Raw genomic sequence first — 26258 nt, 5'->3', positions numbered from 1 at the left:
TTCCAGTTGTTTTATTTTCACAAAATAACTAATTTATTGTCATAATCACACTGGTTTGTTGCGCAAATAGTTTTACTGTTTACTGCACTTTGTTATTCTTCTAGCTATTTACCTATAGCGGCCAATGAAAATCATGGGGAGTCTCTCACATTCAAAGAAAATAGCTTACTTCCGTGTTGCAAAATAAGCTGGATTGAAATACTAAATATTAAAATAAACATACATATACATTTTAACCTAAAATCAGTGTCCATGCAATCTGTCATCTAGCATTTGGGTATAAGATTATTAAAGCTAATAATTTGCTCATTAAAGTAACTTGATTCCCTCCTGATATGAAGCACATTCTTCTTTATAGAATAAAGAAACTGTTCTGACAGTAAAACAGTCATGGGTAATTCGTCATTAACACAAGTTTCTTCTTCCGAGCACTACGACAATAAAACAATCCACAATAAATAATTCTGCTTGGTCTTATCATGATCAAATTCTGCACGTTTCATGGGGCGATCATAAAAACTAATCGGATTTTTTACTCTTTAATTAACTTCATATTATGGTTTATTTTCTTCCAGGCCATGTGATCAACATTATTACATTATTAACACAATGTCATACTAGCATTCAGTGGCAAAAAAAAAAAAAAGGAATTGCATTTCATGAACACACATAGCATGGTTAGCTACATTTGTAGACTGTGGGTCTTTTGACTTTATTTTATTTTTTTATTTTTTTCGTAAAACTATACATTTCTTTGATGGTGATTACAACCGCATAGACTTTGTTTTAACCAGACTCCTATAGTGTGTATATCTTGCAAAGGGGCCTAAAGTCAAAGTGTGCGGATAATGAGCTCATTAATTATGTATAGGCACTGCTGCAGATGGACCTCATTAATTGCGTGCCGTCACCTTCTTGATTACTGTACCTGGAAGGGAGGTGCTAATGTCTGCCGTGCTTAAGCAGGTAACGCAAACTGTTTTGTCACCGGCTGTGTGACAGTGACAGAGGAGTCCGGCGTCGCTGTAATCTTCACCGTAATTCACCAGAACGTTACGCTAATGGCTGCTGATAGCCCTGGAGATGTTTTCGCTACTGAATCGCATCGAGATTTGCGCTCTGTCGTGCTATTTGTCTCCACATGTCTCAGTAATGTCTTTCCACGGGCTGAATTTAGGGAACACCCAAGGTGCTTTGCAAAACAACTGACAGGGGGCCCAACCTGTCGCAGGAAGGAGAACACACGCATTGAAGATCTAATGACGGCCAGACTGCCGCTCTCTTCCTGTGCACCCCCCACCACTCATCTCTCTGTCTCTCCGTCTGTAATTATTAAGACGGGAGTTACGTGGGACCTTTTCATGCTGTTGCTTTAGTCCAACTTTATGACGGCAAATTCATCATAGAACTCGCTCCAAGCTTCAAGTTGCCTTTGTTCACATGATGAAATATTGTCAACTATATGTTATATTTGAAAGTCAGAAAACCCTGATAATATTGTATTGTTTATTTTGGCATCTACTTTTCTTCAAAGTACGGCGTCAAGAACATCTTTGGGTCAAGTTTATTTTCAAATGCAAATGAAAGTACAACAAATTAAATGTTTCTGTAAGAAAAAGAAAAAAAGAGACATATTTTAGACCTTTTTTTTTTTTTTTGCTTTGTAATATTGTGTGTTTATTACAATTAAGCAAAACATAAAAATATTTTTTTTTAAATCTGTAATTCTATATCAATCAGTAATATTATTTTTATTTTTATATTTAATAAACCAATAATTTTATTTAGCAAGGATCTGCATATCATTATATTGATAAAAAATGACAGCAGAACTTTCTGTTTATCGAATATATTAAGGAGCTGCTTATCAATAATAATAATTGTTTAGGCACCAAATCAGCATATTTGATTGATTTCTGAAGGATCATGTGACACTGAAGACTGGAGTAATGACTGCTCAGCTTTGACACCACCAGTGGCGGTTCTAGACCACAGTAACTGGGGGGGCCAGGCAGGGGCCACTTGTGCTTTTAGGGGGCACACCTTTAACATTCATCTTAACCTATTTTCAGTATTATTTCAAGTCATTTTTCACCATGTCATGCATGACTGCAATCTCTAGAAAAAGCTAATAAATTATATTAGCTAAGCTAATAAAACAATTTCAATTCAAATGAATGTTTCATTATGTTTAATTGTAGTGTGATATAATGATCAATAATAACACATTTTTAGCATCTAAGCACATCTAGGCACTTTTTTACACCTGGGGTGGGCGATATGGCAATAATATCATATCACGATTTTTTTTTTCAGGAAAATCACGATTTATCACGATTCTTTTTTCATGTTGGTTTTACTATTTTGCAAGTGACTGAGCATTACAGCCAAACTAATTTCTCTATTTTAAAAACAAAGCCTTATAGGTAACAAAATATAAAATAAAAAAGAGTGGCAGACATTTAGGCTAAAGTGGCGAAGATAAAAATCTTTGTCATTATTTTCTTTGTTATTAAAAATTAAGAACAGAGATACATATTACACATACACAACTTAATATACAAATGAAATAAACTGCTTTATTTTTTCAGCTATAGGTGTATTTAACAGTATGAGAAAGTAATTAAATGAACAAATATGAAAATAAAACACAACAGACTTAAAGTTCTCAGTCAAGAGCAGTGAATGATTTCCTCTGTGTGTTTTGTTGTTTTACTAACATTAAAGGGATAGTTCTCCCCAAAAAAAGTCATAATTTACTCTCTTAAGTTGTTTTAAACCCGAATAAGTTTCTTTCTTCTGTTGAAAATAAACGTTATTTGAAAGAATGTGAGTAACCAAACAGTTGATGTACCCCTGTGACTTCCATAGTATATCTTTTTTCCTACTATGTATGGAAGTCAATGGGGACCAGCAACTGTTTGGTTTTGGGTGAACTATCTCTTTAAGGACAAGCGGCAGCATGTTTATTATTAGGGCTACTGTCTCTTTAAGAACTGCACGCGACGCGTCTAATATACACGCATATGACAAGCAGATTTTAATTAATTTTCTCTGTTTGCTTTCACTTTAGACATAACCAACTTTGTTTATGTAAACAATATCTGTATTTGACAGTATTAGCGCAATATAAGACTCAAAAGATAACTTAGTCCCTCCAGTAACAGGCTTTTAGTGAATGTGCGCGTCGAGTGTACGCGCTCACTAAAGCGCATATTTGAACAGCGCATCAGCAGCGAATGACATGTTTAACCGGCAAGGCTTTAAAGCACATGCAAATAATGAACTTTTGTGAACTGCAGTGTCCCGTTCCTCTGCGTTAACATTTGATGTGAGTATACGCAGTGTAGCCTAGATGAAGGCGCCGCAACTGAATAAATACGCAGTTGTTTGGTGTGATTTTACGATTCCAAATGTAGGGGGGCCAGAGGGGGGGGGCCAAGCTTGTTGACACGGGGGCACTGGCCCCCCCAGAACCACCACTGGACACCACAGGAATAAATTACATTTTAAAATATAAAAAAACATTTATTTTAAATTGTAATAATATTTCCCAAAATTACTGTTTCGACTGTAATTTTATGACCATATAAACAAATAAATGCAGCCTTGGTAAGCATAAAAGTCTAAAACATTAAAACATTTTACTTACCCCCAACTTTTGAATAGTACCGTATATTGCAGTATTACATTTAAAAAATATACATTTTTTTTTAAAGCTTGGCATAACTAGAAATATGTATATTTGTAGCTGTAGGTTTATATTTGTAGTTGTTTTTATCTTATTTTCATGCTTGTTTTGTCTTATTTTCAATAATTTTAAGTCATCTTGAGGCCCGCTTGGAAGTTTGTGGAGGCCCCGGCCCCCCGGTTAAGAACCACTGCAAGAAAAATCCTGCGTTTCCTTGAAAGCAAACCCATGGCATTGATAGCTCCATGCTTTGATAATTTAGAGAATTAATCTTTTTTATTATTTTTATTATTATTATTTTATTTTAGTCCCACATACATTTGAGGGATTTTCCTGTATTCTCATTTTTGGTTCGCACCTACAAAAGCTCACCTGCTGACTAGCCGCCCATGACCGGCAATCTCCGGAGACTCTGTCAGACAACAATGGGTCAAAAAAAAAAAAAAAACTGGAAAAACACCCAAAACAGGAAGATAAACACAGGAACGAAGGGGAAAGATGCTCCGAATCTCTCCTGATATGGAAAGGGTCACAGGAAGGCACCTGCAGCCCTCCCCCTCCACTCCGCAAGCCTGTTTGCTTGCATTAGTTCTAAAAGCCGCTTCTTCAATTACAGGAGGCTATTAGTGGACAGTGCACAGAGGCTGCAGGGCCCCGGGCTACAGCGCCGCAGAACCGCACAACAGAGCTCAATACGACATGACTGCAGAGGGGACACGCCTGCCATGCAGAAAAGGTCAACGACTTTTGGTGGGCAGCAATGTGTGAAAGTGTTGCAGTCGCACAATGCTTAGAGAAGAGAGGGAGAATCTAGTCTGGATTTGTGAAGAGTGTGGAAGCCCTTCAGATGTTTCTCGGCTAATTTATTGCTTTTCTGGGTTTATAAAACTCATATCTCATCTGCAGTTTGGTTGCTGTTTCATGAATAAGTCAGGATTTTATGATGGATGGGTAATCAGTAAAAACATTATCTTAGAGAGTGAGCAAGAGTTAGTTTGGTGACACGCTCAGAAAACATGGCAGCACCGTGATTGTTTTTATACAGCGCTTGTTTTCCACATACCAGGCTGGACGTTGGTTTTATCAGAGATGGACGTTTCTTTTAAATTTATCCGAACATATTGCACACGGTCAGCTGTCAAAACAATTGCAGCTGGGCGCTTGAAATTGAGTCCACATGTTTAGATAGATCCTGTAATCTCTCTCTCTCTCTCTCTCTCTCTCTCTCTCTCTCTCTCTCTCTCTCTCTCTCTCTCTCTCTCTCTCTCTCTCTCTCTCTCTCTCGTTCACTCATAACGTAAAACAGAAGGAACAAATTGGATGGTCAGTAAGTCAGTGAACATTGTTTAAAGATGCAGCACAACAGGGATTTGTGAGAATATCACATTTTTTATATAATTCCTTTTCTTCCCTCTGTGATCAAACAAATTGTTTTCAGGCAACAACTTAAACTGACCAACAGAGCCTCAGAACAGAGATGGTTTATCGCTAAAACACAATAGTCACAAATAGAAGTGGACAACGTGTATATTTCAAAGTTCTTAAATATGCTCACAAATCAAGATTTTGTTCCAAAGAATCAAAATATGTAATTTGACTAAAATTCGTAACAAGCTAAGAATCAGTTTAAGCTGAAACCCATTCATTTGTAAGAATCTTTGCCTATACAAAGCTGTAGGTGACAAGAATTTCGGTGCTGAACAAGCTGAAACCTTGTAAAGAAGAAGTAAAGAAGAAACACTGATGTCTTCTACCATATCTTTTACCATATTGTTGTTGCCTCTGGTATTAGAGGGTCTGCTTTGTGTTGTCTCTAAAATCACCCTGTCGTAAAATCTAATTAGTTAGGTATGTATAAATTAGTTAGGAGAATGTTCCGCACACTCTTCATAACTACGTTTTGGTGTATTGGTGGCTAATTTGTATGAATTCGTACAAACTCCAAAGTAATAAAACATTGGTATATTCACGTTTATCTTGTAAAAAAAAAAAAAAAAATGCTTTTAGCGCATCTCACTGGACATTACATTTTGAAACTGTCATGAAACGTGCATGATGCAATGTATTTTGCAAACATTTTGCCACAGGTATGTTTTTCTAATGAGCCTGGGCTATGCAGAATAGTTGTTTTCTCATGAGATCGGGTTCTCACTTTTGTTAGTTGAAGATCCAATCTGTAAATTGGAAAAACCCAATTCCTTTGGGAAAACCCTAATGAATCGGCCTGTGTTTTTAAGTAGTATCTGTACTGATGCTCAAGTCTCTGTATGAGCAGACTGGTGTATGCAAAACCGTCTTAGTACGAATGTAAATATCCTTGATTCTCTCCCCTCCAAACAAACCTCGAAAAAGTTACACTCCCAGGCATCAGTGCTTCATGCAAGTCACCATCTCCTTTCCAGAGTTGTTTATGGATTAAATGTGCTTTTTAAGCATTTATAAAAGCAGATTAGTAACAGTGAATTATGCAGATGCATGGGGCAGATTATCCTGAGCTCAGATACTATCTCCTCTTTATCTGTCTCTGCTTGGAGTCTGAAGTTAAATATTCATGCCCGTTTAGTTTATAATTCTCTCTACCAGCCCAGTTTCAGTCAAGCACACATCACAGTAGATTGGCGTTGCATTAGCATGGGTTCACTGAGGTAAATGAGTTGTGCTGTCAGAAGAGCGTTCACTGTCCACTGCAAACAAGCGATAAATAAACAATACAAATGATCTTGAGATGACTCATTTTGTCCGTTCTGATGCTCAGCAGTTGCTTGTCATGTCTGTGGAAGCGGTAGGGCAGATATAGAGTCGTTCCACAGGCAAATCACGCCCGGGCACCACAGATTTATGCTGCCCTAATTACACAAACAACATTCCTTGCCATGTATGCGGCGATAATGCGCATCTGTCTCTGTTCTACATGCAGGACATATCTGGGTAATCCAGGAGTCTCTGCTTTAAATGCATTGGCATTTTCTGCATAAAACAAACATGTAGCCAGAGATAACCATTCAGAAAAATTGCATGGAGTCAATATTACCTCAGTATAAAATGCACCAGTTGGTGTAAGGAAGTAGTCCCATATAGGGGAAGGATGCATTTATTTTGATGGTCTCCTTTAGTTGTTCTGTTGACTATAACTAATGTTGCACCTGCATGTCAACTAACTCTTAGTAGACTATTAGTTGAGTATTAGTAGTGTAAACTGTTATGGGGTTACTGAATAAGGGGTTAAGGGTTAATAAAATAAGTTGACATGCACTTATAGTTACTTATAATCATTAGAATGTATGTTGGGGACCATGAAAAATGGCAGATATTAAGCAGACAACCTACTAATACTATAATGAGAGTTAGTTGACATGTAGGTGCAACATTACTTTTACGTATATCTAAAGGGGACCATCAAAATAAACTGTTACCTAGGGGAATTAATTATTTTAAAGACGTAAGCAATGAGGTTGTTTATCAGTGTGCTTTTGTTAAAGCCTGTCCGCATTATTTCAATGTATATAAAAAAAAAAAACTACATTACCCATGATTCTGCATAAAACCATCAACCAGATAATTGCAACTAGCAAATCACACCAAAACAACACTTAAGTGTCTACTCACTCCAATGAAGCTCTACAAAGGGACTGACTAATAGTCAGTCTCCCTACGTTCTCACAAATCTTTGTGATTAATAATAATATTCAATATAACAATCAATATTCAATATAACAATTAATATTCAATATAACAATCAATTTCAATATAATTCACAGTGCTTCTTGGGATTGTCCCTCCCTCATTGAAAATAAGTATGCCTACTGTGCTGCCTACTGTCTATTTCTCCATTGGCTGGTGTTTACTAAGGCATCATCCTAACTAAAATTCATAAGTTAGAACATGATGCTAAACTAACTATATTAATCACAAACATTAATGCCACATACAGATATTATGTGAAATTGTTTTTTATTTATTTATTAGATGTAACTAATTTATTACAATTTTAGCAAAATTATTCAGTGCCATTTCTCTTGACTTCATCCGCTAATATTTATTTATTTATGTATTGCACTGAGTTCTTCAATGCATTGTGGTAATGCTTTCTCTCTGAGTGATACTTGCACTTTTTGAAATTTGAAGTTTCAAATTTTGAAGTTCCCACAAAGTTGAGAGCGTGGAATTGACGAAAATGTCTTGCTATGCTGAAGCATTAAGATTTCCTTTCACTAGAACAAAGGGGCCAAGCCCAACCTCTGAAAAACAACCCCACACTATAATCCCCCCACCACCAAACTTTACACATGGCACAATGCAGTCAGGCAATTACCATTCTCCTGAAAAACCACCAAACCCAAACTCGTCCATCGGATTGCCAGACAGAGAAGCATGATTCATCACTCCAGAGAACACTTCTCCACTGCTCTAGAAGTCCACCACTGGTGGCTTTACACCACTGCATCCGACGCTTTGCATTGCACTTGGTGATGTAAGGCTTGGATGCAGCTGCCCAGCCATGGAAACCCATTCCAGGAAGCTCTCTACGCACTGTTCTTGAGCTAATATGAAGGCCACATGAAGTTTGGAGGTCTCTAGCTATTGACTCTGGGACTGAAAGTTGGCGACTTCTGCGCACTGTGCGCCCCAGCATGCACTGACCCCACTCTGTGATTTTACATGGCCTACCACTTCATGGCTGAGTTGCTGTTGTTCCCAATTGCTTCCGCTTTGTATTAATTAACAGTTGACCATGGAATATTTAGTAGTGAGGAAATTTCATGAATGGACTTATTGCACAGGTGGCAACCTATCACGGTACCGTGCTTGAGTTCACTGAGCTCCGGAGAGCGACCCAATCTTTCACAAATGTTTGTAGAGGCAGTCTGCATGCCTATGTGCTTAATTGTATACAACTGTGGCCATAGAAGTGATTGGAACATCTGAATTCAATGATTTGGAGGGGTGTCCCAATACTTTTGGCAATATAGTGTATAAAATTGGGTTGCGGCTTAATGACCATAGGAAAATGTGAGTCCCATGGCCAAACCATTTGAGAACCACACATTTTTGTATAGTTGTGTATTCTTGTAGAGCAGCTTAACCATGTATATCAGTATCATGTCCCCTGAATGCCCTCACTGGCCCCACATTCACCCTAAAGTTCAAACCCCAGCTACAACTCTGCCTTACTTTCTCCCATGATCCTCTGCTGTAATCTGCCCATCACATCATACTGTACCAGGCCTGCCATGTGCAACTGCCACATAAATAACCCAGGCTGTCCGCCACACACACACGCACGCACAGGCTCATTCAAATCCACCTGTCAACTTGATGAAGCACTCGCCCGCAGGGAAGCATTGTTTACATTTTCACTCCACTCTTCGCAAAAGTGAGATTCTAATTATTTTCCCACTGTAAATTAAAGCCAAGTGGGACAGAACTGAGAAGCTGCAGATTCCAGTGGTGGAACGGCACTATATATAAACCGCTCTCAGGGAGATGGGTGGGTAGAGCACGAGAGGAAGGTCAGCGCTGTTTTGTCTTGATAACACAAGAGGAAAACAGCAGAGGTGCTCGTGGTGAAGGAATCTTAAAATCTGTGTCGGGGAAGCTACTTTGAACCTGTGTGTTTGCCAAGCTACAAGCTGATTTTAATTGAAAGAAAATCTACTACAGTCAAGCTAAATGTTTAAAGAATATGTGAGCTCCAGTTGAATCTAGCTACTAATGAAAATTATATTCAGTAAACACATATCTTTATATATACATATTCAGAGCATTATATATAAAGTAACAATGAGATTCGGAGGGTGACAGCTTTACATTTGAACAGGAAAAGTGGTTACACTTTATTTTACAGTATGTGTAGGCCCATGTACATTGTCCTTACAGTGTAGTTACCCAAAAAGTACTGGTAATAAGGTAACTACATGGGTTAAGGTTAGGTTTAGGGATAGGTTCAGGGTTAGTACCTAGTTATAACCCAGTTATTGTAATTGCTATAATAAGTACAGCATGCACATGCACTGGACTGTAAAATAAAGCGCTACCGAACAAGTTATACAAAATACAGCTAAAAAAGAATTTTAAAAATAGTTTTAGTTTGTAGTTAGTTACTCCCCCACCACCTTATTTTACTGTCTGTGGTCATTAAAGCTGGGTCTGAAAATGTTAAACTGATTGAAATATATAGGGATAGTTCGTCCAAACAAGACAATTTGTTCATCATTTGCTAAGTTGTTCCAAACCTGTATGAATTTCTTTCTTCTGCTGAACATAAAATTTGACTTTTTGAAGAATTTCGGTTGGTGTTGGGCCCTATTGACTTCCATAGAATCAGTGTAAATTGATCATCAGGGTCAGGGGTAGGTCATTCGTAGGAATTCATATGGATTTGGCAACTAATAAATCAAAAATCTTACGAATTCGTACGAGTGAGGTCGTATGAATTCGTACGAATAAGCCACCTCGTAAAATTCATACGAATTGCCGTGAGATCGGGTTGACTATGTGTCACCCCAATGCACTGAACAACAGAAGGAGATTGATCCAAAACAAAGTAAGCCTTACTGTCTAATGCTGAATCTCAGTGGGAATTATTATATATTTTTTTCATTTAATAAGTGCCTTATTTGAAGTTCTTTTCAGTACATATATAGCAACTCTATAGCAATGCCACACAAATAGCACTTCTGAATTTGATGTTAGCATGTTGCTGAGCTAACAGTGGTATATTCCAATGAGCTTAAAAAATACAGAGTGCACAGTAATATTGGGTAAAATATTACATTTTAATTGGATGAGCCAGTTAATTGTTTTTTTCTCCCTTTTTTTCTTTATTCTTTATATTTTTTACTGAGCTTGTCACAATGAATTTTAAACATTAGGGCAGAACTTTATCTCCCACCCCCCACCCCGCCCCCCGCAATAATATCTGCAATAATAATACTAAATGAGAAAAATGCGCAATTGCACAAAAACTACTGAAATATGTAGAAGATTGAAAAAAAAAATCCTTTGCATATTAACATGATTGTAAGCAGTGGGTTTCATCTGTTTGACTTTATTTTGTTGTTAGACTGTTTGTTCACCCTTTAGATATGTAGTTTGTTCAGTATAATTAGTTGCATTTTGTTTTACACAAGAATAAATGGGTCCATTTGAAATCACTGAATAAATTAGGCTCTTTATGTCAGTATTTAAAAAGCAGCTCTCATCTGACTCTGAATCGGCACTGCAGTTATTACTCCATTAAACAGCAGCTTTCGTACACACTGGCTAGCATATTAGGGTTGTCGCGAGGATGCACCCGCACTTAAATAATGCACTTATTAAATTTCGAATATCCATTTTTACAAATATGGAGATGTGTAATCTCATTTGCTTGGGCACAGGCACAGGCTCATTTGGAGAGGAATGGAGCTCCAGCCTGTATTTTCACTTCCCGGACCCCAGCCTGTCTGTCCGTTTGCCGTAACGCCTGCAAAATCTGAATTTATGTTGCGGCTGGGAGACATGGTTTGATGTTTATAGTCCTCAAAGAAGCAATGGCTGTCTCTCCAGATTCAAATAAAGAGACTGATATGGACTCTATCAGATTTCTGAATACAGACGTCCACAATAAATCGAAGCTTGATTGGTTAGAATTAGGTTAGCTCACTTGAATGCTATCTGCTTAACCCACAGATGGGTTCCCTGAGAACAGCCAGGCATTGAGTGTGAGTCAAGCACTTACCGCTAGCGTGAAGACAGCGCTGGAGAAAAGCGCCCGCCAAGTATTTTAAGAAAAGGTTCAAAGGAATAACCATGATGCAGTGCGTGAAACGCTCAGAATACAGACTTTGTGATTTCTGACAGTGGAATTACACATGCAGATTAACCCCACTCGGTGCAAACAACCAAGACGAGATGTTGCTAAAGCGACAAAGAGGAGCACTTGAAATGTCACGTAATATGAAGCACCAAACAACAGAGCCTTCAGTATCTGTCCAGACCACACATGAATCGTTCAGAGAACAAAATCTGAGTGTTTGCAATTTGCTCGCTGATGTCTTTCCGATGACGTTTGATGTGTCCTGTGACAATGCTCACTGCAGACCTTCTCTCCAGGCACTCTGTATTTAAGAAGTGTCTAATTACGTGCGGTAATGACTCTCAATTTCCGACCTGTGTTTAGCCAACAGTCTTAAGTAGTTTGAAAATCAAGACGTGGGTACACAGCGAAATTAAAGTTCTCCTTCGCTCTGACCCTGCCTGACAAGGCCTATGTTTTTCCAGAGGAGTCGTAATTACTGAGCAAATTAAAGGGTCACCTTGAGTTTATAAACTCGTCTGTGGCCTGAAAAACTTCCTGCTAAAAGAGGGAAAAGAGAAACAGAGAAAGTGAGTCATGTGGTAATCTGAAATCCGGCCTGTCTGAGCCTGTTGACTTCTTCCAAACACCCCTCAAATTGTTTGTGGTCTCAGAGGATGAAGTCCTGTTTTCTTCTCAGCATTTGTCTTATTGGTCATCCAGACCTGCTGGACTGAGTGTTCATTTTGCTTTTAAGAGCCAAAAATGTCCACTATAGAGCATTGTAATGATGATGTATTTTTGTAGGATAACCTTGAAGTTAGCATCACCCTGATTCCCTTACGGAGCCCCGCATGACATGGGGGAATAAAATAATAAATTATATTTTGGCCACAAATTAACAATCCGTTCCCACGAATTACTGATATGTCAGCATTTTTTACTAAATTGTTCCCTCGTTTTAAGTTAATTGTGCACAAGATATCATAATTTGTTTCCTTCTTTTACTAAAACGTGGCCACATTGTAATAATTTGTTCCCTTGTTTTATTTAAATCAAAGCGAGGGTACGGATTAGTTCAAGTGGCCATGAGTGGCCACAATTTAAGAGAAAAATTTTAGAAAAACAAGAGAAATAATTCTTAATCCGTGGCCACGATATATACATACATACATACGTATACATGCATTGTATATACACTATATATGTCCGCATGTCATGTGTGGGGATTTGTATTCCCTTAATGAAAAAAACCGAACAGCATTTTTCTATTGGCTTTTGTATTGTTGCACAAATAATCTCTGTGACCAACAAAAGTTTATGATATTTACAAAAATTAACAAAACTTTTATACACTTAAATACAATAATTCATTACATTTTAAATAGCTCTTTTCTCTGCACTCAAATCGCTTTACGCAGAAGGGGGGGGATCTCCTCAACCATCACCAATGTGCAGCATCCACATGGATGATGCGATGGCAGCCATAGTGCACCAGAACGCCCACCACACACCAGAGTATTGGTGGAGAGGAGACAGAGTGATAGAGACAATCAGTGTATGGGGATGATTAGGAGGCCATGATAGACAGAGGCCAATGGGCAAAATTTGTTTGGGATTTTTTTTAATGACCACAGAGAGTCAAGAACTCGGTTTAACATATCATCCGAAGGACGGTGCTTTTTGACAGTAGTGTCTCTGTCACTATACTGGGCCGTTAGGACCCACACAGATCACAGGGTGAGCACCCCCTACTGGCGTCACTAACACCTCTTCCAGCAGCAACCTAGTTTTCCCGGGAGGTCTCCAGACCAGGCTCAACCCTGCTGAGCTTCAGTGGACAACCAGTCTTGGGCTACAGGGTGATATGGCTGCTGGCAAATACAATTGCCAGAAGTAAACAATCTAAATGTTGGTTTTGAACTTGCTACACCATGGTCGCACGATTTTCACTTCAGACAACTCTTTCAGTCTTCATAAAAATAAATAAAAAAAGCCTGAAAGTTGTATGTTGTAAATTAAAATGTGAAAATATCTTGAGCTTGTGTTAACGACAGACCTTATATTAGGCATAATTTTTTTATTTTTTTTTATAAAAAAAACAAAAACATTTAAAGAACCCATTGACCTCTGGATGATGCAACTGGAAGTGCTAAAATGCAATTTTATAATATATACAAATATATACAAATAATTCATTTCAGGGTTATACAAGACCCGCCATATTGGAGGTTTTTTTTTATTTATTTTTTTACTTTGATATATTCTGTAGTTCTGAATGATATTCATGTACCAAATTATTTACATGACACTCCAAAGTACACAAAAACACCATTGTAATATTTTTGTTAGACGTAAAAAGAATGGTGAGTCTTTGCACATAACGTGCTGTGACAGTGCATTCACACATATGTTTGAGAAATGATGAGTATATGTATAGTGTGCGTGTGTGTGTTTGAGGTCAGAGGGGTGTGTGTGTAGCAGTGCTGACACTAGTGTGAAGCTGGCCCAGTTGGGTGAGAGGCGCTGTGATCTTCACACACCAATGCGTCTGAGATCCATGACCTATATAGCATGTTACACGCTCTGCTTGTCTCCTGTGTTCCTCTAATAGAGCAGGGCAGTGCATTACAGGTACAACACACACAAGGGACCCGTGCACACAGATCAGAGCCATCCCTCATGACATAAGACCTGCTGAGACACTTAAGATCTGATTTAATCACAACATCTGATTTTTTTCATCTCGTGTTTTTATTTATTTTGTTGTTATTTTGTCTGTTTCGGTCTGTTTGTGTCTGTTGCTGTTTTCAGTTTCCTGTCTGCCTGCGTGGATTGCGGTTGTTGCTCTGTATAGCTTTGTTTTTAATCTCTTTTCTCTATCTTTCCTTGATGTTTGTATTGCTTAATATAACTTGATCATCACAATATATCTGATATTATCTAATATTGTCTGTCACATTAATCTGACATTGCTAGCTTTAATCTAAATCGTTAGCACAACACGCTAGCATTTCGCTAGCCTATTAACCTGCCTCATCGCTACGGCTCCATTGCAGCCTCCGAAGCCTACTGTGTCGTTCTGGTCCATCTGCTCTCTGTCTGGGCTCTGGGCTCTCTTTTCATTGGCACCGTCTCCATCCATCGTCCCCATGGCTTCGTCGAAGATAATGGCTCATCCCTTCCTCGACTCCGCATTGGGGCATCACCCTGGCTGGACTCTGGGTGTGTTGGGGGATTGCTTAATTAAATTGAGTATATTTAGGTTTATAACTGGTCTGATTCTCACCTTATTGATGAATAGGAATTGTAGTTTGCAAGTAAAGATGGAAATTCCTGCATCAACGTCAGCTGCCTCCGTAATAATCTTCTGATACATGCAGCACAATCAAGTAAAAATCGCTGATAAATGTATTAGGTAGTCTATTAGCAAAAGTGTTTTTCTTCCTGTTTCTTCAAAACAAAAAGTGTTGCATTGTAAATAAAGTAAGCGTGCTCCGTCCCAGAACGTGAAGTGCAATATGAGTGCATGCCTGCGAGGGATTGGGGATAATCGCACCAGGGCACGGTACAGGGCAACCGTGCCTAGTGTGGGTACACGCTTAGTTTAGGGTCCAATTCTGACTATTAACTAACAATTAACTACAACTTTTGCCTAAATAAACCTCTAATTAATGCTTATTAATAGTTAGTAAGGTAGTTGTTATGTTTAGGTATTGGGTAGGATTAAGGGATGTAGAATATGGTTATGCAGAATAAAGTATTAATAAACAGCCAATATCCTAGTAGTATGCTATAATAAGAAACCATTTACTAGTGAGAATTTGACCCTAAACTATAAACTAAAGGGTTGCTATATGCTTAAAGCAGTAATTTATTTTAAAAGAAAAACAAAATATTAAAACCCCAAACTTTTAAACTTTTGCATTTTTATCCAATTATGTCGTAAAGTCAACATGAAATGCCACATTTTACTTCCATAATTTGATGCATTTCTGAAACAGGATAATCAACAACAACAACAACCAAAAATGTAGTGGGACATGATTGTTTTTGTTTTTTAATCATCGGGAATTGATTGGATGGTGAACAGTGGTCTTTATAGACCATGGGTGTCGAAACTCGGTCCTCGGGCCAAATTTTGATCAATTTTGATCAGTTTTTATCTTTTTTTTTTTTATTTTTTTTTTTTAGAATGAATTGTGCACAAAGCAAACAGGATCTACGATGAGGTTGTGGTTGATATCATTTACGGTTTCATTCATGCTACTGGAAATGCAAGGTCAACTTGAGCACTCTGTAGTTGTGTAGTAGGTCTTCGAAGTATTCCAAACATAAAGAAAATTTGCATACTGTGCAAAAATAGTACAAGTAGCATGCTTTTCCAAGCATGGCCTTTAACACCAGCATTAATGAGTGATACGGGCCAGTAGTTTCTTTGTTTTTCCTTTCCCTCGTTTAAGGATTAGGCTGAAGCAGGTTATTATCGACTGTTGTTGGTTAGTGTCGTGTCAGGGTCAGAGGCTGTGTGAGTCATTCAGAAACCTGACACGCTGCATTCCTGCATCTCTCAGCCAGAGCTCATCACCTCCCAAGCACAGCTGTAAATTACAGACCATTACTGTCAACTATCCAGGTTTGCATTCATCTCAGTGAGCACTGAACTGTGGCCGCAGGTAGGGCAGGTAATTGCGTCAGGGTAAGCATTCGTGCAAGCATGCAGTTGTACTCAGATACACCCTTGGTCTGAACACACACACAAACACGTGCAGCTACATGAATGTGAAGTCGTAGTCTATTTTTTGCTTTCTTTGCGTTAGCATTGTCCAGTAAATATATCAATATACCAAATTTTGATACCACAGCAAAGCAAATGCCAATCGACACACTTTAATTGGAAGTTAATTGTTAAAAAGTAATATGCAAATAAACAAATTGAATCATTTTAATATTTTTTTTCATGCAGTTAAATACTTAAAAAATAAAGAACATTGAAATAAATGAAGAGCAGTTTTTTTTTGTTATTAATGACAGCGGGATAGGCTACATTTAAACTGCAAAGGCACCAATTAGATATTTTGACCAAATTTTTTTTTATTTTTTTATCTCTGTTTCCATGTGGTTTTCATTCATTTACAGACATGGCAAGAAATATTATCACGTTTTCACCTTTTTTTTTTTTTCAAATAATCCACAATTTAAAACTTTTGAAATTAAAACATATTTTGAAATCCTCATATGCATGTCTTAAGTGAGCAGGAAAATAAAAATAAAATAACACATATTTGGTAATTCCACAAAGAAATCCTAAAATGTCCTGTGCAATATTTTTGTCAACTTGGAGTTGTTTATAAATTACAAAAATAATGTTGGTTGGTAATGTTGGTTAAGTTGACAGTGCATTTAAGACATAACAAACTTTTCATTGAAGGAATAGTTCACCCAAAAAATGAAGACAAAATAAGATTATGGTCATATATTTTTTTATTATTATATTTGATATATATATATATATATATATATATATATATATATATATATATATTAATAATAGTAATAATAATAATAATTATTATTATTATTTATTTTTTTATTTTTTTGTAGAGCATGTGTTCAATTTTAAAAGCTGTAACTCTAGCTGCAATACTTGGTACCACAATACTGTATATATATTTGAATCATGTGCATATGTGTGGGGGTGTATGTGTCTCATTAGGTGGCAGTGTATGACTACATCTGGACGGAGGAGGAGCCTGTGGTAGGACTGGCACCGCCTGTAGGCATGCCCATTACAGGATGCGAGACAAGCACCCATCTATCCATCTACACACTGCACTTGAACGGCCTGCGCCAACATTACAGACACTTCCTGAGACAACCTGATGGAGCCATTATAGAGGTGGGCATCTTCTATGGCAGAATCCTAAAGTGAACTTTAAGAGTTAGTTCACCCAAAACATTTTATTGTCATAATTTACTCACCCTCTAATTGTTCCAAACCCGACTTTCGTTCATCTTCGAAACACAAATGAAGCTATTTTTTAATAAAATCTGAGCTATTTCTGTCCCTCCATTGACAGCTACGCAACTACCACTTTGCCGCTTCAAAAAGTTCATAAAGAGATTGTAAAACTAATTCATATGTATTGAGCAGTTTAATCCAAATTTTCTGAAGAGACACAATCCTTTTATATGATGAACAGATTAAATTTAGGCTAATATTCTCATATAAACATTGATCAATGAACATAAACAGAAGCTCAACTGTACATGCTTGATGCGCGAGAACAAAACTCTTGCGGGAGCTCAAACGCACCGTGTAACACGAGAATGAACCTCATTGGTTCTTGCACGTCAAGCAAGGATGCTTGAGCTTCTGTTTACCATAACTGATGTGTGAGTTGATGAATGTTTATATGTGAATAAATGCCTATATTAAATCTGTTCTGGTATAAAGTGATTGTGTCTCTTAAAATAATTTGGACTAAACCACTCAATTCAAATGGATTAGTTTTACAAGCTCTGTATGAACTTTTTGAAGCAGGCTAAGTGGTAATTGCGTAGCAGTCAATAGAGGGACATAAAAAAAGATCTTATTTAAGATATCTTCATTTGTGTTCCAAAGATGAACGAAAATCGTAAGGCCTTGGAAAGACATGAGGATGAGTAAATGACAAAATGTTTGTTTTTGGGTGAACTTACCCTTTAATAAGTGACTGTCTCAGAACGCTCTCTATATGTCACACAGATGACACTGATTAACAGAACACAGGTGATACAGATAACGATGATTGACTAAACAGGTGATACAACTGAACTGATAATGACAGTAACCATGGAAATGAAGGAGTGGCTGGAAAAGAACAAAGGAAAAAAGGAACAAATCAAAACACAAATTGAAAGTCCAAACATACACTGACACGTGACAATATGCACAACACACAAATAGTGCTTCTCGCGTGGCGGTCACCCAAGAATTGATCAGTCCCAGTTGATCACAATTGAGCCTAACATTAGCATGTAGCTATGCTAACAACAAAAACCAAAAAAAACAATGCATTTTTCATTGGACTGAAGAATTTTGCACACTTTTCAGTATTAAATGTACATATTTTTTCGAGACCATCCCGCATCTCATTGATTTACAATATGTTGTGATATTGTCTTACCTGTGAAGGATACGTACAATTGTTCCTCAGGTTTTAGCCAAAACAATCCAAAATGGCAGCATACTGATGCTGTCTACACTGGATTTTTTTTTTTTTTTGTGGACACAATTGTCACTCATAAACTGCTACAAAATTTCACAAACAATTCCGACCTAAAATTTGAATTAGAATGACTGAAATAGTATTTTCTTGTAAAATGTCCACCAATAATGTTTATTTAATTTACAACAAGAACAATTATTTTTACAATGCATATTGTGAAAAAAGTCTTCTTGTCCAAGTGTGCCTAATGATTCTGCTGCTCACTAGGTTTTGGAACTGAGCTAAAGAATGCTAAAGAATGGGGTATTGTCACGTTCACCACAGGCAACCAATGCATAGTCAACCAATGCATAGTTCATGACTTTATCCCTCACACCTGGACTAGGTGCTAATTCTTTCTTCCTTTGGTTAATCTAGGAATCTATAGCAGGATATATTGGCTAACCTCCGCCCATGGCTTCACACGTTATTAAATGCAGTGGAACAGCAGGGCGCAGACTGCCGTCCAGATTGCTGTCTAATTAAATGTACCACTGATTCTGCTTGGTAACAACTGCAAGCACATGAATTAACTCCCATCCCCCCCGAGAACAACCTGGATCATCCTAACAAAATTAATATTTTAGAACTTCCGTGTCAAAAACAGCAGATTTATGCTGCATGCGCGTCAACGGGTCGCTTGCAGGCAGTGCGGTCGGTTAATGGCGTCCTGAGCTGTTTTGTGACTGATGAGAGCACCACCGAACACGCCACATATTTATCAGTCTGAGGGGTGGCCCTGGAGAGCTGCAAACACAAACACATCAGTGATGATACTAAACAACAAAACACTTGACAAGCTGTCAAAAATTCCTAAACTTTGTCCATGTTTGTAAGACCAAATTCTGTATACTAGCATTCAAAAATAGCAAATCATACAAACTCATATCTAGGTATACAATAGGTTCTGCAAATGCCAGCTTTGTAAAATTCACTCTTGCAAAGATATAGTGATTTAGATGAGAAACCATCTGAAGGCCCAAAAAGTCTTCGATTTTGTTTTTGGAATCTGAATTTAATGGAAGCTGTGTTCCAAACCCATTTTACTACTGTATGCATGTTTTAATTAATTTGTTTGTTTGTTTGTTCGTTCCTGCATTCATCCATGTTAAATGTTAGCATTCAGGCCGTCAATGTATCATATGAACAGTTTCCACACAAAAGCAGTTGATTCAGCACACTGAGGAATTGATTGATTTATTTAAAAATAAAGAATGTAAAAAAAAAAAAAAAAAAAGTCCATATTTGACCCAAATTGGGTTAAAACAACCCAGCATTTTTTAGAGCGTATAAATGCATTATTATTATTATTATTATTAAAAATGATTGATTTTGCACAATAAGAGTGTGCATAATAAGAGTATTAAGAAAGTAATCTTTGATTTCATGTGGACTTCCGCACTGAGTGACTTTGATTATTTTAGGAGGGGGTTGTGTATAGTGTTTGTGGCTGGCTCAGCAGAGGGACGTGTCAGGCCATATCTGGAGTGTGTGATGGGTGTGGCGGTGGGCAGGCTGACACACGAAAGACGCTGATAGCATCAGTGCCGTCCACCCCAGGGCACATGCGACAGCCACGCCAGCACCCAGACAGCACTGCCAACCTACAACACTAACTCGTTCTCAATGTATTTAATGCAATGTTATCATCTAGAAGTAATCAAAGCTCTAGAACACAAAGTGACCTGAAGATTTACAATTACAGCTACGCATGTATTAGCTAATTTCGGTGTTGGACACTGGGATATGAGCAGGGGTTTAAGTACTTCAGGATAAACTTTAGTATTATTGGGGGGGGGATATGTACTTTTTCCTCAAGTTTTATTGAAACTGAATATTTGAATATTTACCCAATTTCTTAAGTGTATAGTAAGCAGTCTAACAACCACAAAAATGTTTTAATGTTAAATGAAAAAGCTTTTTCTAGAACAGTGATATGACTGGAGTGTTCAAGGTCAGAATTGTTTAAGGGGGTGGGCCTTCATATGTTGCCATGACATTGATCATATATATATATTTTTTAACAGTGCATGACAAACACAATAAAATGTCTCTTCCTATTTCCTATTATCAAGTATGTCAGTATAAACATTACATGAATTCTAAACATTAAGATAATGTTAGCTAGACATGTCCTGCTATATTAGTCTGAGACAGCAGAACGTCTGGTTAAAAACGGAGATGAACTCATCATAATCAAGTTTCTCTGTCAGTTTGTGTTAAAGGAATCGCCCGGATTCATTGCTAGACTTGGATTCTTGCAGCAGTACAATTGGGATATTTGAAATAATTTAAGCTATAGTATCAACTGATTGATATTGGCTTTACCTATTTCAAATTCAACTCTACAAATTAGAAAATCTTACTATTACAAGTTTTACAATCTTGCTTCGTAAAGATAACATTGTGGACGGGACTAACTTACAAATCATATTTAATGTTTTATTTTCACACTCGTAATGATATGCACCTATTGGGAGAGGGAAAACTAGGAAACCACCTGCAATTGACCATTGAAACTTGCATTTAATTTATTTATTTTTTTCTACAAAGTTTTAGAAGCTTCGCCACTGGATTGGAGTCCTCTTCTCATTATTTCTTTTCAAATTTAGTTTACAAATTTGTATTGCACCATTGAAGTTGATTAGATCCAAATACATTTCTGTGCACAAACCCATCATTACAGGGGATTTAGGTTTCAATAAAGATTTTTTCTTTGTCAGCATGCAACAGAAAAGTGTGCAGTTTAATCAGTTGCAATGCCGCGGCAACTTTATGATCCTCTTGTGATGTTTCTATTAAAGTTAGAGATCCTTTAAAAGCAAACATTACTTAAGCAGATGTTTTCCGCTCCTGAGTAACTACAAATTAGGCAGATAATAGCTCCGATTTTAATGCAGCACCAATAACTTCTTCAGTTCCGATTGGGCCAACATTCACCTCATATGTGGAAACAAGATGGCGTTGGACATAAACGCGTGTGAATTCATTAGGGCTCGTGCTAAAACGGCAGTAGGTTTATGTGCGTGAGCGAGTGTCTTTCCTCTCGGGCTAGTGTTTAAGTGTCTGCGGCCTAAGAAAGCGGCACTCTGGCCAACTGTGCTGCATCATCTCTTGTTCCCATATGCCGTCTGCAGCATATGTGAAGCCTGCCGCCACTTCTGTAAAACTTCCATTAAAAATGCACAACTACAGCTCCAACAGCTTGAGTATTACCTCTGCACAAATTATTAATGCTCGGCAAAACCGCTGATGAGCACCCAGCACGCATTAAACACACTCACTTTTGCCAGCCTGTTTTTGTCATGTGGCTTTTGAGGTTTTGAAGCATGCGGCACTGTTTGTGTTTCTGTGTGTCTTTTGTTTGTCCTTGAATGCAGCAGACTCTTTAAATAGACGCCGTGTGACAATCGTCTGGTATCGAAAGGTGTTAACGATTGAATGCTAGTGACTTTTGCCTAACAACACAGATAGTTTTAGTGACATGGTGGTGCTGGATACTATCTTCTGCATGTTAAAGAACTTGTCTTGATAGTGGAAACAGGAGCTAGTTGTTACTCCTGTGAATATTTTCAGGGTAATTTTATTTTCAAGTGAATTTCTGAATTTGACACACCTTAAAGTCTTGAATTCAGAAAACGTTTAATTTCTCAGTTAAACAGTTAATAAAACTGCATAAATGTAAAATATGACATACACAAATTGATGAATTATGAATTAATGAATTATATAAAATTACAACATTTAAAATTATTGCTGCAGTTTTTTTTAAAAGGGTTAGTTCACCGAATAATAATAATTATCATCATTTACTAACCCTCATGTCGTGGCCCATGAGACTTCCGCTCATTTTCTAAACATAAATGAAAATATTTTCATGAAATCTCAGTGATTTATGTCCCTCTATTGAAAGTCTATTCCACATTAACTTTGACTCTTCATAAAGTTCATAAAGAGATGTTAAAAGAACTTCAAAGCAGTTTAAACCTGTTTTTTTTTGTTTTTTTTTGAGACACAGTTGTTTTATATGATGAACAGATTTAATTTAGAATTGTATTCACACATAAACATTGACCAATGCACATAGAGCACATCAAATATAATAATACAAACAAAAGGTAAAAGTAATAGCTTGACACGCGAGTACCAATGAGGTTTGTTCTCGCATGTTACGCAAGCATGCTTGAGCTTAAGCAAGAACCAGTGAGGTTCCAAGCAAGTACAGTTGAGCTTCCACTTACCATTGATGAGCTCTTCATATGTGTTTTGATCAATGTTTATATGTGAATAAATGGCTAAATTAAATCTGTTCATCATACAGTATAAAGCAATTGTGTATCTTCAGAAGACCGACTGAACCGAAAGTCGAAAGGGTTTTGGAATGACTTGGGGATGAATACATAATGACAGGATTTTCATTTTGGGATGAACTACCCCTTAAAATACCCTAGTTCAAACTTTCAGTTAAAATCTAAAATATTTATAAAGCTTCATATAAAGCTTGTATGTATGATACAGTGCAGTTTTATTGTATTTGCTTGATGATATTGGAGTTCCAAAAAAGGTCATACTTTATGATTACTCACTATGACTAATTAGTACTACTGCTAGAGAAAACAACCATTTATGTAACTGAACTTTTGATTCAAAACCTGAAATTTAGCATTTATGACATCTAGTCCCAGTCACCCCTATGCCATTAATTATGTGTGTTATTAGTGTGTTATTGAACCATGGCATGTCCAGAAACTTCACCAACCTGGGGTGATCATTTGCTTCCAGTGCAGGCAATGAGGTAAGAATCGTGACATTTTATGTGTCATATCTTCCTTTGGATAATAGTGTATCAGATCCTCCATTAAAGTCCTTCTGTTGAGCTCACATTTATGAGTCAGAGCTCAGGACAGCCGACTGAAGCCACATTGACCCAGATTAGCATTTGAATTTGAAATATTTAACCTTTAAAATAATCCTGCAGCTAGAATCATTGACAAACGACCTCAGTTCCTCCTCTCGTGTCTGCTTATTATCACTGTTCTTTATGTTTGACGATGCCTCATATGCCATGAGGTCAACTGCAAAAATAATAGTAAAAAAAAAATATATATATTTAACTTTTTGTTCTTGTTTAATGGGGCTAGATCATTCAAATATGTTGCATGCATGTCATTTTTTCCATTGCAAACTTATTTATGTGAATTGAACAATATCTTGTAGTTGTGATGTGAAAAAAAAAAATTATAATAATTTGTTCTAACCAGCCACAATAAGGAACAGAACATGTTGCTATGTTTTTATTTGTGCCGTCCTGAACTGGACTCCACTGTGAAACCAAATCTTCAAAAGACCACTTTGTTGTATGTGTCAATTTATTTTATATATTTTTGAATGTTACATACTGCCGTTTTTTGCCCATTATTGTTTCCAACACTATGGCTGCCATGTTCATTGTTAACTAGCACCGTTTCAGGTTGCTTAAATGTTAGTTTAAAGGTCTACATAACCGATAATTGCAATTATTGCAAATGAGTTAAATGCAATCCATCTACAATCCAACTTTTGACAGAATATCCACTTTAGTTTACAACACGGAAGTAAGAATTTCCTGTGAATGTGTGAGACTTCTGATTCACTAGCCACTATACAGTAGATACATTACTAGAAGAACAAACTGCAGTGAATGGTAAAACTATCTGTGCTACAAATCAGTGTGTTTGTTTATGATAATAAGTTGTAATATGAAAACAAAAACCAGTTTGCTAAACCAAGCAGCATAATGGACTGTTTTTTGTACAGCTAAAATACTGTAACTGGATGCAGATGACACCGGAATCCTTGCACTTTCAATGCTAATTGTGGGAAAATAACTTAAGTAGTTTTGAATAACCTTTGATTATTAAGTTTTCTTACATTGAGATGAAGTTACAAAGCAAATCTGAATAACTAGTTTAAACATTTTGTATGGTGTGTTGTTACAGGTGATGGATGATTCTGAGAGTAAAGAGTTTCAGACATCAGAGGTGCATGAGGAAGATGAGAGGATGAAGACTGTGACACATTGCAGAGAGAGGAAGAGGAGAAAACCTGCCTGGCGTGAGTATCAACACCAAATCGAGACGCAAATGAATGTAGATTAAGATAAACAGTTATATGATAATGGTGCTGGAAGTTTTTTTTATTTTTTTTTTATTGTCTGTTTTGTGTGTTAAAGGATCGCACAGGGTTGAGCCTCTTGGAGGAAGTGCCTGTGACTCAAGCAATGGAATTAAAGAGCCCAGCCCATAACCTGAAGTAGCCACACACAATAAAAATAAATAAATTACTTTCTAAACACAATGATGCTTTACAGTACATTTGTATGTATACACCTATATTTCATAGAGTTTTTCTGTCATCATTTACTCACCCTCAAGTTGTTCTAAACCTGAACGAATTTCTTTCTTCTGCTGAACACCAAAAGACGATATTTTGCAATATATTAGTAACAGAACAGTTGATAGGCCCCATTGACTTCCATAGTATGGAGAAAGAAAAAATACTATGGAAGTCAATGGGGCCCATCAACTGTTTGGTTACCGACATTCTTCAAAATATATTCTTTTGTGTTCAGCAGAAGAAAGAAATGCATACAGGTTTGGAATAAATTGACGGTGAGTAAATGATGACAGAATTTCTTTGGGTGAACTATCACTTAAAAAATGAATGTAAAGACGAGAACCGACAAAAACAACAAATATACAATATACAATACAATATAAAAGGGGTGAACTTGCACTTTGAACCCCCCCCCCCCCCCCCCCCCCAAAATGGCAACTAAATTAAACATAACCCTTACATATACCTAGAAATAAAAAAATTAAAATAGATAAAATAATTGGTAACAAAGAAGGATATTGATAATGGAAACTGATGCACTCCAATTAAATATGGATTTGAATGAAGATTTGCATTTAACTTTACCTACAGTAATAAAAAAATAAAATTATATATATATATATATATATATATATATATATATATATATATATATATATATATATATATATATATTTCATGTTTTCAGGTTTTTGTGTCAGATCTCTAAGGACAGAAGTAGAAAACTAATACCAGACGTGAAAGAAAAGTGCAATACATAAAAGCAAGGCAGTTCATCACCCAGAAAACAATGTAAAGTAAAAGTTCCACGAAGACATGAATGCGGGTCGTTTGGTCTTCACTACTGCTTCAACACCATGAAAAATGACGATTCTAAAAGTCACTTATCAAGACACAGTGATAAAATATCAATATTGGGGCCACATTAAGCAGGATAATATTCTGTCTGCCTTGATTTGTATTGAGTATGTGTCTGCTGCCCGGTGCTTGACGTAATGAACTCGCCCACAAATCAGCCCTTAATGGGGCCCTACTTATATATACTGCTTAATTAAAGGTTGTGGGCTTATTAACATGTGTCAGCGGTGGCGGCTGTGCGAGATTGAATCTGTTCGTACGGAGCCAGGTTGTAAAGGTTTTATAGATAACCTATCATTATTAAAGC

General features: G+C 37.0%; 1 protein-coding gene across 1 annotated transcript in view; it reads left to right on the top strand.

Moving 5' to 3' along the window:
- ofcc1 (orofacial cleft 1 candidate 1) overlaps positions 1-25040 on the top strand; it is a 135930-nt gene extending 110890 nt beyond the window's left edge. The window contains exons 20-22 of the mRNA XM_082184815.1: positions 17185-17367; positions 24697-24811; positions 24930-25040. Coding sequence (XP_082040941.1) covers positions 17185-17367; positions 24697-24811; positions 24930-25003 — 372 coding nt within the window. The 3' untranslated portion in view covers positions 25004-25040. The remainder of the gene's footprint in view (positions 1-17184; positions 17368-24696; positions 24812-24929) is intronic.
- The last annotated feature ends 1218 nt before the right edge of the window (positions 25041-26258 follow it).

This window comes from Leuciscus leuciscus, assembly GCF_965113295.1.
Source record: "Leuciscus leuciscus genome assembly, chromosome: 11".
NCBI lineage: Eukaryota > Metazoa > Chordata > Actinopteri > Cypriniformes > Leuciscidae > Leuciscus > Leuciscus leuciscus.
This window is presented reverse-complemented; position numbering and strand designations above follow the sequence as displayed.